This window comes from Oncorhynchus clarkii, chromosome 20 (genome assembly GCF_045791955.1).
Source record: "Oncorhynchus clarkii lewisi isolate Uvic-CL-2024 chromosome 20, UVic_Ocla_1.0, whole genome shotgun sequence".
NCBI lineage: Eukaryota > Metazoa > Chordata > Actinopteri > Salmoniformes > Salmonidae > Oncorhynchus > Oncorhynchus clarkii.
The window spans coordinates 34,586,338-34,602,874 of NC_092166.1; the positions used below are offsets into that span (position 1 = coordinate 34,586,338).

At 43.1% G+C, this 16,537-nt stretch overlaps 1 protein-coding gene across 1 annotated transcript; it reads right to left on the reverse strand.

Moving 5' to 3' along the window:
• Nucleotides 1–5,455: 5,455 nt before the first annotated feature.
• LOC139376288 (Golgi reassembly-stacking protein 2-like) lies at nucleotides 5,456–11,517 on the reverse strand. The gene is made up of 10 exons (XM_071118659.1): nucleotides 11,342–11,517; nucleotides 10,490–10,570; nucleotides 9,807–10,010; nucleotides 9,636–9,722; nucleotides 9,367–9,497; nucleotides 9,148–9,283; nucleotides 8,580–8,703; nucleotides 8,104–8,202; nucleotides 7,897–7,992; nucleotides 5,456–7,727 (listed from the first exon to the last, which is right to left on the reverse strand). The coding sequence occupies exons 1-10, from the start codon at nucleotides 11,402–11,404 to the stop codon at nucleotides 7,453–7,455; spliced, it is 1,296 nt and encodes a 431-aa protein (XP_070974760.1). The 5' UTR covers nucleotides 11,405–11,517; the 3' UTR covers nucleotides 5,456–7,452.
• Nucleotides 11,518–16,537: the final 5,020 nt, after the last annotated feature.

A 16,537-nucleotide genomic window follows, 5' to 3' on the forward strand; every position in this document is an offset into this window, starting at 1 on the left:
CCATATGGCGAATAGAACAGCCTGCGAGGCAACAACCGTGTCCTCCTCGAGAACCCCTGCCGAACTGCCCTCTTTGTCCAAGAAGATGGCTAAAATAATATAGTAGAAGAAATAACTTTACTACATGTATTCACTTGTGGCAGTTGTTACAACAAATGTGTAGGCCAACACTACAGGTGAGGTGTTTAACAATCAAATCAAATCAATACTAATGTGGGTTACTTAACCAGTTGGACATGGTTTAGTGGTTTATTCAACGAAAAGCATAACCTCCACAGCAGTAGCCTAGATTAAATTAGGTCAAGCATTTAACGTAGCTTTAAAAAAATATTTTTTAAATGTAATCCTTATTTTACCAGGTAAGTCAACAGGACACATCCTAAAATTACAGCAACTACCTGGGGAATAGTTACAGGGGAGATGAATGAGCCAATTTCAAACTGGGGATGTTAAGGTGACCAGATTGGGAATTTAGCCAGGACACCAGGGTTAACACCCCTACTCTTACAATAAGTGTCATGGGATCTTTAGTGACCACAGAGAATCAGTACACCCATTTAACATCCCATCTGAAAGACAGCACCCTACACAGGGCAATATCCCCAATCACTGCCCTGGGATATTATTGGGTGCCTCCTACTGGCCCTCCAACACCACCTCCAGCAGCATCTGGTCACCCATCCAGGGCCCAACCCTGCTTACCTTCAGAAACAAGCCAGCAGTGGGATGCAGGGTGGTATGCTGCTGGGTAGCTGATGTTTTTGTGGTGTTGGAGGTGTAACAGTGAGCTGTCAAATCTGATGTTTTTGTGGTGTTGGAGGTGTAACAGTGAGATGTCAAATCTGACGTTTTTGTGGTGTTGGAGGTGTAACAGTGAGATGTCAAATCTGATGTTTTTGTGGTGTTGGTGTAACAGTGAGATGTCAAATCTGATGTTTTTGTGGTGTTGGAGGTGTAACAGTGAGATGTCAAATCTGATGCTTTTGTGGTGTTGGAGGTGTAACAGTGAGATGTCAAATCTGATGTTTTTGTGGTGTTGGAGGTGTAACAGTGAGATGTCAAATCTGACGTTTTTGTGGTGTTGGAGGTGTAACAGTGAGATGTCAAATCTGACGTTTTTGTGGTGTTGGAGGTGTAACAATGAGATGTCAAATCTGACGTTTTTGTGGTGTTGGAGGTGTAACAGTGAGATGTCAAATCTGACGTTTTTGTGGTGTTGGAGGTGTAACAATGAGCTGTCAAATCTGATGTCTTTGTGGTGTTGGAGGTGTAACAGTGAGATGTCAAATCTGATGTTTTTGTGGTGTTGGAGGTGTACCAGTGAGATGTCAAATCTGACGTTTTTGTGGTGTTGGAGGTGTAACAGTGAGATGTCAAATCTGATGTTTTTGTGGTGTTGGAGGTGTAACAGTGAGATGTCAAATCTGATGTTTTTGTGGTAGGGCCCAGGGGTCTCAAACCCTGTTCCTGGAGAGCTACTATCCTGCTCCAACCCCAGTTTTAACTAACCTGGTTCAGTTTATCAACCAGCTAATTAGGATAGGTTATTAGAATCATGTGTGCTAGACTAGAGTTGGAGGGAAAACCTACAGGATGATAGCTCATTGGGAACAGGATTTGAGAGCCCAGGTTTAGGCTGTATAGAAATAATGATGTGCAAATTCATTGGCGACGTGTCATTCAGGGTAGGTGGGCAGCCACACCTGTTTTGAGTCCCACCTGTTTAGCCCACATTTTGTTTTTGTTTTTTGGGGGGCCTGTTTTGCATGTTATTTTGGCATTAGTGACATATCAGTTTGCAAACTATGTAAAACAAATATAGAATTATAAAGCTGCATACAAATGTGGTCTCTTTTTTGCTTTCTTGAGTAAGGCAGCTCCAAAATGCAGGTGTTTCAGCCTAGCTTAGTGCTTTCTGTGGTGTTGGGGCAGCCAGCTGAAAATACAGAGCGTAGGGGTTGGTAATGTTCTCTAGTTGCTCTGTGATTGGCTCAGAGTTCTGTCACTCATGGGGACACTACATCACTGCAAAATCTATGGGTAGAGCTCGAACATTCAAGCCCCTTGGGTGCTGCCATCGACTTACATTATAAGTGCCCGTTCAAGAAGGCTCAAGGTCATTGGCCACAGATAAAATGACATCAGATCACATTATATTTACCGTAGCTTTGATTGTAATGATCATGTCAACATTATACTTTCAAAATCGTAGCTAGCAAGCTAGACAAGTACTCGTCATCATGAATCAAGTCGTCAATCTATTGGTAAATCCTTTTCAATCCTTGTCATATGAAGATAAGTTATAGATAAAACGTGTCTGTGCTCATCGGCCTTTGGACATAAACATGACACAACAAGTTGGAAATCTCAAATTCAACAATGAGTGCGGAGGTGCGACTGCAGCCTCTGGTTCCATCCTAGGCTGTGTCACAGCCGGCCGTGACCTGAAGACCCATGGGTCAGCGCACAATTGGCCCAGCGTCGTCCGGGATAGGGTGGGGGGGGGGTTTGGCCGGCCGGGATTTCCTTGTCTTGTCATGCTCTAGTTACTCCTTGTGGTGAGCCGGGTGCCTGTAAGCTGACTTCAGTTGTCAGTTAGACTGTGTTTCCTCTGACACATTGGTGCGTCAGGCTTCCGGGTTAAGCGAGCAGCGTGTCAAAAAGCAGTGTGGCTTGGTTCTCGACCTTTGCCGAGTCCATAGGGGAGTTGCAGTGATGAGACAAGATCGTAACTTCTGGCCCATACACGTCACATGTGAATGTTTATCCTGTTTTTTTTTAACACCTTTCTCCCGAATTTCGTGATATCCAATTGGTAAAGTGCTTTCAATCCAGCATGACTTCTGCTGCATTCAAAACAACTGGGAACTCTGAACTAGGAAATCTCAGACTTCAGTGAGTTCAAGACAAATCGTAACTCTGGAAAAAAAACTAGTTCAGACGGGGAAATTTTGAACGGTCATCCAACTCGGGTCTCTTTCTAGAGCCCACAAGAAGGACCGCCACGCCACCTTCCTGTTCAAGTGAGCAGAGTACAACAAGATGGGTCCAAAAATGTATTGTATGGTTCTGCATAAATTATGTAATATGCAAGGGAGATATGTATACTGTAGCCAAGAAAGTAATACTAAGTGTATGTTGTGTAGTAAGCTGTTAGTAGCCCATGTGCCTCACCCAAATAATTCGGTCCCTTTCCCCCCTCATAATTTAGCCTACTGTTCTGAGTTGGTGGTGCACATGTAGCCTATAGCCTGTTTTAGAGTAATGTAATCATCAAATATTGTAAGAGCTTTCATTGTCTACTTTTACGCCCCCTTTATTTATTGGTGTACAGGGAGAACACTGTGAGAACAGCTCAAACTTTAAAAGGAAGGAAATGAGTCTGAATTAACTGTTTCCCTGCCAGACAAGGCTCTGCTGATAGCCAGGTGTAGCATGGTGCTGAAAAGAAAGCTTCGCTGTTGGGAGCGCTTTCTGCAGGCCATGACAGTTTGTGGGCACCGTTTGTCACTGTTATAGTTCAATGAATGTATTGTTTAGTATTGTGTTGTGTAGTGGCTTTGCTGGCATGCAAAGCCACTACACAACCAGATCCGGGTGAAGGCTGCATTGGATTTCTCTTCATGCAACTCCGTGCATCCAATGGAAATGTTCGCTTTAGGGCAATAATGCCTGGACCTGCTTGTGGACTTGAGAGCTAACGGAGTTCCACCTCTGGCACAATCAAAACATCTGCAATGCGGATGTCGGCTAAAGCGTATCTGATTGAATCGGCCCCTGGGTGTGAGTCCCACACCCATCCAATGAGGTATACCATCACAGCTGAGTGAGTTCCAAGTCAGTGTCTTCATACCTGTCTGGGTCGCATGCGAGTCAAGGTTCGAATCCAAGGACTTGAGCCCAGTTTCACAAAAGTATCTTAAGGCTAAGTTTAAGGTTCTAACTTCTAACAATGAACGTATCCTTACGATGCCTTTGGGAAAACCGGCCCTCGCTCGGTGTCTGCTCTGGCGACCACTTATCTACCAACAACAGCTGTCTATTGATGTTATTTTACTACTCTACCATAAGCCATGTTGTCTTGTCTTGACCTAAATCCACTTGCTGTGCATAACGTCCAATGGAACACAGACAGGGGAGTACACTCGGTTCATGCGTCAATATCTTGCAATAATACAGATAAAGTTGTGGTTTCTTCATGAGTTGTTAGGCTATACTTATTCAAATGCAATGGCTCTTGTCTAGTTGTTCTTGTGTAGCTACACCGAACAAAAAATATAAACGCAACATGCAACAATTTTAAAGATTTTACTGAGTTACAGTTCATATAAAGAAATCAGTCAATTGAAATAAATTCATTAATCTATGAATTTCACATGACTGGGAATACAGATATGCATCTGTTGGTCACAGATACCTTTTAAAAAAGGTAGGGGCATGGATCAGCAAACCAGTCAGTATCTGGTATGACCACCATTTGCCTCATGCAGCGCAACATCTCCTTCACATAGTGTTGATCAGGCTGTTGATTGTGGAATGTTGTCCCGCTCCTCTTCAATGGCTGTGCAAAGTTGCTGGATATTGATAGGAACTGGAACACTGTTGTACACGTCAATCCGGAGCATCGCAAACATGCTCAACATGCTTTGCGACATGGGGCCGTGCATTATCATGCTGAAACATGAAGTGATGGCGGTGGATGAATGGCACGACAATGGGCCTCAGGATCTCGTCACTGTATATCTGTGCATTCAAATTGCCATTGATAAAAAATAATTGTGTTTGTTGTCCATAGCTTATGCTTGCCCATACCATAATCCCACATCTACCATGGGGCACTGTGTTTCATAACATTGAGACCAGCAAAATGCTCGCACGCACGACGCCAAACAAGCTGTCTGCAAACTGTCTGGTACAGTTCAAAACGGGATTCATCAATGAAGAGCACACTTCTCCAGAGTGGCAGTGGCCATCAAAAGGGAGCATTTGCCCACTGAAGTCCGTTACGACGCCGAACTGCAGTCAGGTCAAGACCTTGAATGAGCATCCCTGAGATGGTTTCTGACCGTTTGTGCAGAAATTCTTCAGTTGTGCAATTCTTCGGTTGTGAGGCCAGTTGAACGTACTGACAAAATCTCTAAAACGACGTTGGAAGCAGCTTATGGTAGAGAACATTCAATTCTCGGGCAACAGCTCTGGTGGACGTTCCTGCAGTCTGCATGCCAATTGCACTCTCCCACAAAACGTAAGACATCTATGGCATTGTGTTGTGACAAAACTGCACATTTTAGTAGCCTTTTGTCCCCAGCACAAGGTGCACCTGTGTAATGATCATGCTTTTTATTGAGCATCTTGATATGCCACACCTGTCAGGTGGATTGATTATCTTGGCAAAGACAAAATGCTCACAAACAGGGATATAAATCCTTTTGTACACAAAATTTGAGAAATAAGCTTTTTTTCATCTATGGAACATTACTGGGTTGTTTTATTTCAGCTCATGAAACATGCAACCAACACTTTACATGTTGCGTTCATATTTTTCTTTAGGGTACATTTTAAGCAGACAATGGAACATGCAAGGCCACAAACTTAACAAGTAGGCTATTCTATAAAATGTTCAACATTTTTAAAGTCAACAAAAGTGCATGTTTTTTAAAACAATATAAAAAACACACAAATAAAATGTGTAAAATTCCATTGGCTTTATTGCTGGAGTGTGTATGCACAGGACGTTAACATAAAGTTGGTACACAGTGCCCTCATTTGGTTGAACAGCCCCACTGCGCCTTCCATTTCCAACCATCTGGCCATGCCAGAGGACAGTACCAAATACTTTATAAACTGGGTGGTTTGAGCCCTGAATGCTGATTGGATGAAAGCCGTGGTATATCAGACCATATACCATGGGTATGACAAAACATTATGTTGGTAATCAGTTCATAACAGCAATAAGGCAACTTGGGGATTTGTGGTATAAGGCCAATATACCAGGGCTAAGGGCTGTATCCAGGCACTCCGCGTTGCATCGTACTTAAGAACAGCCCTTAGCCGTGGTATATTGTCAAAATATACCACACTCCCTCATGCCTAATTGCTTGAATAACTAACCCAATATAGACCACAGCCTGTCATTTCCAATGGGAGCAAATTAATCATAGTGGGCAGAGCCAAGCAAGAGCTAGCAAGATCCTATTGGCGTGTTCTAGCATGTTTTTGCATATTACCATTAAGGAACGTCTACTCTGAAGTGTGTGTGTGCAATAACTCAATTCGTCCTTGCACTCCTGAACAACTCCTATTTTTAAAAACTTTTGCAAAGGGTAGTTAGTTCACTCTGTTTGTAACATATTCAAGTTTTGGGAACAGAACTGTAGTGAGATCAAATGTTTAAAAATCGCTGAGAAAATGTGCATAATGTCAGCCAGAATCCATCTCGGGCCATCTTCTCCCACTGCTGGACACTGGGCTTCCTCTCATCACCATATTTGGAGGTGAGAGGAAATGCCAACTGGATGCTTCCGATTTATACATACCGTGAAACATTTGGCTCATTGTTCTATCCCGGATGGTACTACAGCGCGTAACAGATATTATTTTAACCAGATACCCTACCCCAGCCACAAATGGTTCATGTTCATAGTTCTGACGATATCTCAATTTTGGTCACGTCTGGTATAGACATCTAGTGATTAGCACCCTCAAGGGTTTAGAGTTTTGTTTAAACTAACAATGCATAGAAATGTATTACATAGGTACAAGCATGCATGCATACCTGATGATTTCAACACACAAATGTGGCATAAAATAATGCAGATTTCATTCTTTAAAGCAGCAATCAGCAGTTGAAACAAACCATACTCCCTGCCCCGGTTTCGGTAAAAAGGACTGAACATTCATGATATCAAAATTAAAGTTAGTTTTAGGCATGTTTTGTGTTTGTTTACATCTACTTTGTTTACCAACATTGGCGTAAAACAAGCTTATATTTTGGGGTAGAATGGGACGCAAGAATTAATTGGTACACATAATTAATTTATAAGAACTGCAGATTTCCCTTTTAACAGAAACAATCTAAGCAATTTAACAGAAATGAATATATGAAGGAATATCTAACTAAGACATTTCTGGGTTTACTAAAGGGTTGGGAGGTTGTAAAAAAAAAAGCTGATGTACAGAAGAGAATTCAAATTTTGTATGAAACTGAGGCCGGGTGGGACAGACAGGCTGGTAGGGCTACTCTGCTTCTAGCCACTGCCACTCCTTCATCCCATCTGTCCATCATTCATTCCTCTGCTCCACGTTTCCAACTGACTGCCTTCTGAGTGCGCCAGCCTCACTGCTGGAAATATGCTTCTCTCCCTCCTGGCTAAATAAATAGAGGGCGAAAGAGAGAGAGAAGGAGACAGAGAAACTGGTAGGTTTGGTTCTGGGTCTGAGACTCTTCCTGTGTTACGACGACGTTGTCTCCGTGGAAGCCTGTGATTCCGTGGGGGCGGTTTCCGAGGCGACAGCTGACTCGGTGGCAATAGAGGGAACTGTGGCATCAGGGAGGGTCTGCTTCTCTGGGGCGACTGTTGGAAGGGTGAGGGAAGAGAGGTCGACCGGGGGAAAAGATGTTACCCCTGGGGGCAGGAGTGGTAGCTGGGACAGCATGGCGGGCATGGGGGGGAGGGGGGCGAGACCGGGCAGGTTCAGAGGAGGGAGGGGGGCGAGTGGAGGGAAACCTGCAATGGGGCGGGGAGAAGAGAGAGATATGTTAGTGAACACAGGAACATGTACACTAATACATAATGTTAACATTGGGTTACCGCACCCAGGGGTTAACAATAGCTGCTAACATTAGCTGCTGGTAGTACAAACCCGCTGTCCCAGGTGGCGGTAGCCCATTAATACCTGCTAACGACACAGCGCTGAGCTCTGGTAGTGCGCCGAGGTTGAGGTTGGTGAGGTTTGGAAGTAGGGAGAAGTTTCCCGGGAGAGGCATCAGACCTACAATAGTACACAAATAAACATATATATTTAGTCAGTGTCGAAAAGTGCATGATTTGATCGTTTCAATTTGATCATAAAACAAAATTCTGAGGAGAAACGTGTGCTGACCTGGTAGCGTGGTGGCGGGGTTGAAGGTCGTGGAGGCAGGGTTTAGGGGGCTCAGGGAAGGGCTGATAGAGGTGGGCAGCAGGGGAACAGTGGGGAGACCTGGGAGAGAAAGACGAGCCGTCAGCAGGGTTGGGGTCAATTCCATTTCAATTCCAGTGAATTCCAAACACTGAAACTCCAATTCTCTTCAATGCTTTCAATTAGGAAAGTAGGATTGGGTTTACTTTCTGAATTTAAATGGAATTGACCTCAACCCTAGCCATCAGAACAAAAATGCATTGGAGAGAGAGGATATTTTTTGACCATCCATAGCATTGACTGAGATCATTGATTTCCAATGGGAGTTTGATAGGAACAGGGAGGCCATCTGGAGCAAAGTGAAAAATTATAAGTTTAACCCTGGTGTCACATTCCATTTCATAACACTTTACCATATTATGTTGCGAGACAGCGAAAGAGTAAGAGAGATGAGGTACCTGTCTGAAACTCGCTTGGGATAGTGGGCGGGGCTGAGCTGATTGACAGGCCGGACAGCGAATCCTCGAGCCCCGTGGGGACAGAAGGCATGGCAGGCGGAGGGGTTACAGCTGATAGCTGAACCTGAGCGGGGGAGAGAAATAAGACAAGAAAAAAAAAAAGAGATGAGAGGGGGGAAGGGAGGAATAGAGAAATATGAGAGAGGGGCGGTTGATGAACAGGTAAGGTCAAGTGCATTTAAACAAGTAATTACTCATTTGAATGAACATCTTTCCTCTCTGACGTGCCTGTCTGCATTGGGAGGGACATTCTGACATAATGAGCCTCTCATAGCCTTCCCTGATGAGGGGGTGGAGGGGAAGCATGCAAATAAGTAAAGGACACTTCAAATCGATGGGATACTATTATGAGGCTGAGACTAAAGCTAGTGTGGGTACTGTAGACTTGGTCTGGTCATTTCAGCCCTCTAGTTCCAAAAAAAAAGCATAAAGTGACTGATTTTCTACTGACTGTCCAGGCAGTTCTAGTTGTTCTGATTCTTGGGTCAAGTTCTGGGTTGATACTAACCTGAGTAAATCCATCCTTGAGCGGGCTGATGGGCTCACCACTGGGAATAGGACCTGGAAAACAGATCTTCTTCCCCTCTTCAAATGGTCGGGTGGGAATTCTGTGCAGGTATCCGTATCCTATCCCACATCCCAGACTGGAACAAGAGAACAGTAGATGATGTCACTTGTCAGACTGAGGTGTGTGTGTGTGTGTGTGTGTGTACTGTATGTTTGTTACCTGCCCTCCCCTCCCCAGGCGCTGTTCGGGGTGATGACCACCTCTCTGCAGTTGTCTGTGTCTGTGTTATAGACATACAGCTTCAGCCCCTTCCCTTCATGGGTCTCTATCAGAGAAAACAAGTCCTCCGACTGAGAGAGAGAGAGGTGGAAGGGAGGAAGAGGTAAACTTCAATGAATTATATACAAATGCTTATTGGCTAGTTTGTGAAGCTCACAGTCTTAACTCCTAGAGTAGAACGCATGGTGTAGTTTTGTCACTATACGCACCTCGTTCATAACGGTGTCGGCTCCTATGATGTAATCAGTGTGGGGCCGCAAGCCAGCCAGGGCTGCTGGAGAGTTAGGCTCCACCTCCTGAGAAAGAGAGCGATACCAAGAATTACACCTGCCTGGTATGACATAAATTGGGCACACCTTTTTTGGCTACTGGCTACTCACCAGCACATGCCAGATGTTCTCATTGGCTCCCTCGAAGCTGCAGAAGCGTATGGAGACTCCCAGCAGGCCCTGGCCACCCCAGAGGTTGCTAGGGATGACGGTGGACTCCCTGAGCTCCAGAGTCTTAGAGGAGTAGACCAGCATCCTGACCGGCTTCTCCACACTGGCCTTCAATAGGTCCTTCAGGGTGTCATTGTCCTTGTTCTGAAACAGAGACAGGATAAATTATAGAATTAGAATGAGTAGAACGGACATCCATTAGAGCCAGGATGGACAATTGGCGGCACTCTCCTTTTGTAGGCCCGCGGACCAATTAAAACTTACTGTTGAGAGCTAGAATAATACAATACACAAGATGCAACTTAGAAATGTGGTTGTGCATCAGCACATTGGTAAATTAATCTACCGGGGTGGGGCCAATCGATCATAATTTTTTTAATATGATAATAACTGAAGACATTTACATCCACCCTATGGCAAAATGTGGTGTTATGGATGTGGGTACAGACCCACCTCATGATGAGTTCTGTTTTGTTTTTTTGAAGCACACAACCCAATCGAAGTTTCCCCATCCCTGCATTTGAGCTATATATTATACACCAGCATCCTCACCATCAGTGGGGGTTTGTGCCTACAGTTAGTGTGTGTTGAACATGCTTATTCAACAGCATGTCTACGCATACCAGTCTTTCATTGTTGATGGAGACGATGAAGTCAAAGAAAGGCTCCAGTCCTGCCCGGTGTCCCGGAGAGTTCTCCTGAACCTTGGGAGAAGACAGAGACATCATGACTTGTAACAACTGTATTTTGAGATTGAAAGGGAGCAGCTGGAGCAAGGCTTGAACAAGGAGCAGTTACCGGGTATTCACACTACTGCCTGTGCCATGAGGTCCAGTCTTCTCAGCAGAGGTTATAGGGAGCTTCACATCACCTTTGAACATTTAGCAGTAGCTTTAGAATTAAACAGGTATTTATTACGAGCTTCACCTGTAATACCCGAAGGTTGTCTATCTCAAGACCAAATAGATGCTTGTCACATCAACATATTGATGTGAACGTCTGAACATGGAGGTCTATCTATACATGCAGGTGTTTAGACAAATGTGTAGAAAGAGTCATGATACTGTGATGCTGAGGATTCTGTCAGCAACGTGGCTGCCCCTATAAAAGCTATTTTTTGACAACTAGCTAGCGTTGAGCTGGCTAGTTCATTCAAACCCCATTCGTGTCTGTCTGGTTGTTTTTACAGCTAACCTTGTTTGCTAAACAATATATGCAACCAATAAAAAAAATACCTTTCAAATGTTTGACTTGCACAATTCCAAAATGCCCCTGTAGCAAATGCTGGGGAAAATAGCGTTGACACTGCTTATTAGTATTTGCTACATGTAGGCCAGAATGTGATCCCCGGCCTCTATTTGACCGTGAGGCAACAATTGCAGTAGGTCCTGCAGAGGGACCACTACTGCGGATTCTTGCTAGCGAGCTAACATTCTTTGCAGACAAAAAAAAAACTTTAAAAAACACATAGCTACCCGAAGAACATGGTAGCCTTCGGATCCTCCTCCCGGTATCTCGACACTCTGCAATCCCCCCATGACACCCCTAGTATATATTGTATTTAGTATTTATTGTGAGATATTTTCCTGCTTCGGTAATATTGCTACACGTCACCCACTCTGCCAGCTGAGCGCTTGTGTTGTTACGTGGCAGACCACCAGGAAACAAGGCTGATGGGAGTTTTCCCTAGCCACAGATCTGGAATCAGTTTATCCACCCCAAATTCGAACTTGTTCACTAGTGGGGGGAAAATGCAAAACTGACATAAGATCAGAGTGTTGGGGCAAGTGTATGCTAGTGACGTGCGCAGGTGTAGTTCTTCAGGTGCTGCTTTTTAATTGTGATATATGATATTGGTATAAATATACTGATATTATTATATTGATATATTACATTATATTGATATGAATCATAGAAAATAACAAGTATATATGCTGTGAAATGTTGATTGATTGATAGTGAATTGATAGATTGATAGTGAATCTAAACTGTCACCGATAAAATACACTACAACAGTGTAATATTATAAACCTTTAATCATAAAACAAAGTTATTTTATATATTTTCATGGTTCTACAACTAGACTATGCTACCAGTGTAATCATTCACTTAGTCACTTTCTGGTGTGTTAACATGTAATTGTTGGAAAGACTCTCACAGTCGTTCCACCTTAAAAAGCACAAGAAAGAAGATTTCGACACCTACCATCTTAGATTGTTCTGAAATCAATTCTGTAGTTATCTGTAGTAACATTTGATTCGCATTCCTAAAACATTACTTTGTTGAAATCTAATGTTATATGTGAGAAATTAAGCTAATTAATTGCACCCAAATTGGTATTTTTATTTTATAGGATTCAGATAATATTGAATAAATATAGAACCCAACATGAGGAATCCCCCAAAAATATCAAAAGCTACCCTCGGACTCCCCACCCCAACAATCAGTATACCATATTAGTTCTCTATGTCGGACAAGAAGTATGAAGCTGCGGTTTGGAGTATTGCTTCTTCACACTATGTAATGTATTCCCTGTGAATCTGGTGATGTTTTTCCCCCCAGTTCAGAGAAATTAGTCATTGAAGTCACTTGCATTATTTACCATGAATCAGTGCAAGATGACACTGTTCCTGATATAGTGTCACTCTCTTTTATCCATTGTCCTGGTATTTTCTGTTTATTAAATGGTAAAGTATTGGTAATGGTATTGGGTTTGGGTTGGTTGGGTTTAATGGTAACTGTCACTAATCACACTATATATAGAGCTGTTTTCAAAAAATATTGTTGAAAAACACAAGTCTGCAATGCAAAGGTTTATAATTGTATTATTTTATTAGGGTTGTCACCACATTTGAATCCCTAGCCCATCTCTCCATCAAATGTTTTCATATGAGAATTGTACCATAGGGATAGTCCTCTCAGAGAGCTGACACTTTTTGGACTATTCAAGGAGAGTTGGGTTGAAGCAGTTGGTTGCTAAGAGAAGTACAAACTCCATTTCTTTTTAAATGGAGTACTGGGTCAAATTGTGAGGATCTATTGGTTTCCTACACAATGTTGCAAAGGAAATGTTGTAATCTATACTGAACAAAAATATAAACACCAAATATAAAGTGTTGGTCCCAAGTTTCATGAGCTGAAAAAAAATATCCTAAACATTTTTATGAGCACAAAAATCTTATTTTTCTCAGATATTGTGCACAAATTTGTTTACATCTCTATTAGTGAGCATTTATCCTTTGCCTAGATAATCCATCCACCTGACAGGTATGGCATATCAAGAAGCTGATTAAACAGCATGACCATTACACAGGTGCACCTTGTGCTGGGGACAATAAAAAGGTCACTCTAAAATGTGCAGTTTTATCACACAACACAATGCCACAGATGTCTCAAGTTTAGAGGGAGCAATTAGCATGCCGACTGCAGGAATGTCCACCAGAGCTGTTGCCAGATAATTTAATGTTAATTTCTCTACTATAAGCCACCTCCAATGTTGTTTGAGAGAATTTGGCAGTACGTCCAACCCACAGGGGTTGGTGGCACCTTAATTGGGGAGGACAGGTTTGTGGTAATGGCTGGAGTGGAATAGGTGGAATGGTATGAAATACATCAAACACATGGTTTCCACAAGTTTGGTGCCATTCCATTAACTCTGTTCCAGCCATTATTATGAGCCGTTCTCCCCTCAGCAGCCCCCACTGGACCAACAGGCCTCCACGTGTTGGCAGTACGTCCAACCACAGACCACGTGTATGGCGTCCGTGATGAGATCCTGAGGCCCATTGTCGTGCCATTCATCCACCGCCATCACCTCATGTTTCAGTATGATAATTCATGGCCCCATGTCGCAAGGATCTGTACACAATTCCTGAAAGCTGAAAATGTCCCAGTTCCTCCATGGCCTGCATACTCACCAGACATGTAACCCATTGAGCACGTCTGGAATGTTCTGGATCGACATGCACAACAGCGGATTCCAGTTCCCATCAATATCCAACAACTTCGCACAGCCATTGAAGAGGAGTGGGACAACATTCCACAGGCCACAATCAACAGCCTGATCAACTCTATGGGAAGGAAATATGTCTACATTAGGCAAATGGTGGTCACACCAGATACTGACTGATTTTCTGACCCACACCCCTTTTTATTAAGGTATCTGTGACCAGTATATTCATATCTGTATTCCCAGTCATGTGAAATCCATAGATTAGGGCATAATTTATTTATTTGATTTGACTGATTTCCTTATATGAACTGTAACTCAGTAGTCTTTGAAATTGTTGCATGTTGCGTTTATATTTTTTGTTCAGTATATTTAACATACACAAGAGACCAGCTAAATGGATAAAAGAGTGTGACAGTATAGCAGGAAAAGCGGCATCTAGAGGTTAAAACCAGGTACTTTCACATTAATTTATGGTAAGTTATGCAAGCGACTTCAATGATTTCTCTGAAGTATGAAGAAGTAATACTCCAAACAAACCGCATATTCAAAAATAGAGAACTGATATTGTATACTGGTTGTTGGGGTGAGATTGGTGTGGTGTGGTGTGGTGTGTGTGTGTGTGTGTGTGTGTGGGGGGGGGGGGGGGGGGGGGACTTGAAAGAATGTCAGTCTCTCGATGTGCAAAACTGATAGAGACATTCCCCAAGCGACTTACAGCTGTAATCACAGCAAAAGGTGGCGCTACAAAGTATTAACTTAAGGGGGCTGAATAATTTTGCACGCCCAATTTTTCAGTTTTTGATTTGTTAAAAAAGTTTGAAATATCCAATAAATGTCGTTCCACTTCATGATTGTGTCCCACTTGTTGTTGATTCTTCACAAAAAAATACAGTTTTATATCTTTATGTTTGAAGCCTGAAATGTGGCAAAAGGTCGCAAAGTTCAAGGGGGCCGAATACTTTCGCAAGGCACTGTAATTCAACAAAATAATGTTTCAGGAATGTTTCTAACTACACAAACGATTTCGGAACAATCTGAGATGGTGGGTGTCATGGCTTGCTGAAATGACCTGGAAGGTGTGCGTGAATGTGTTAAGTGTTATTATCGGAGTCAGAGAATGACAGCTTACCACAGGAGGTTGGTGGCACCTTAATTGTGGAGGACGGGCTCGTGGTAATGGCTGTAGCAGAATCTGTGGAATGGTATCAAATACATCAAACACATGGTTTCCATGTGTTTGATGCCATTCCATTCTCTCCATTCCGGCCATTGCTATGAGCCATTTACCCCTAAGCAGCCTCTGCTGCAGCTTATATACCCATTTCAGACAGAAGTATGTTACCTGTCAAAATTGTAACTTTCAAACAGCCTATTATTTACCACTTTCTTGCAGGCAGGTACCCTTCCTGTTTGGCCCTGTCCGGAGGTATCATCGGACGAAGCCTCAGTGTCTCCCGACCCCTCCTGTCTCAGCCTCCAGTATTTATGCTGCAATAGTTTATGTGTCATGGGGCTAGGGTCAGTCTGTTATATCTGTAGTATTTCTCCTGTCTTATCTGGTGTCCTGTGTGAATTTAAGTATGCTCTCTCTAATTCTCTCTCTCTCTTTCTTTCTTTTTCTCGGAGGACCTGAGCCCTAGGGCCATGCCTCAGGACTACCTGGCCTGATGACTCCTTGCTGTCCCCAGTCCACCTGGTCGTGCTGCTGCTCCAGTTTCAACTGTTCTGCTGCGGCTATGGAACCCTGACCTGTTCACCGGATGTGCTACCTTGTCCCAGACCTGCTGTTTTCAACTCTCTAGAGACAACAAGAGCGGTAGAGATACTCTGAATGATCGGCTATAAAAAGCCAACTGACATTTACTCCTGAGGTGCTGACCTGTTGCACCCTCTACAACCACTGTGACTATTATTATTTGACTCTGCTGGTCATCTATGAACATTTGAACATCTTGGCCATGTTCTGTTATAATCTCCATCCGGCAAAGCCAGAAGAGGACTGGCCACCCCTCATAGCCTGGTTCCTCTCTAGGTTTCTTCCTAGGTTCCGGCCTTTCTAGGGAGTTTTTCCCAGCCACCGTGATTCTACACCTGCATTTCTTGCTGTTTGAGGTTTTAGGCTGGGTTTCTGTACAGCACTTTGTGACATCAGCTGATGTAAGAAGGGCTTTATAAATACATTTGATTGATATACCCTTTTCATACATATCAGAGGGTAACTGGCAAATTGGGAAGGGTGGGGGTGTTGTTAAACCACATAAATATACCACATCCATGTTCTCCTTTTGGTAGGTAATTTTATTATTAAACATGCAATGAACTACATGGAGGGTAAAGTACACTGTGCATTCAGTACCACGGACAGAACTCTTGTTATGCATTGACCCATTTTGCATCAACCTTTTTGGCTCATCAAATACGCTGCTGCTACTGTCTATTATCTATCCTGTTGCCTAGTCACTTTATTCTAAGTTATACAGTGTATTCTGAAAGTATTCAGACCCCTTGACTTTTCCCACGTTATGTTACGTTACAACCTTGTTCTAAAATGGATTCAATCGTTTTGTTCCCCCTCATCAATCTACACACAATACCCCATAATGGAACACAAGCAAAACATTTTTAGAAATGTATTCAGACCCTTTTTTTGTATTTCACCCCCTTTTTCGAACTTGTCTCATCGCTGCAACTCCCCAACAGGCTTGGGAAAGGCGACCCT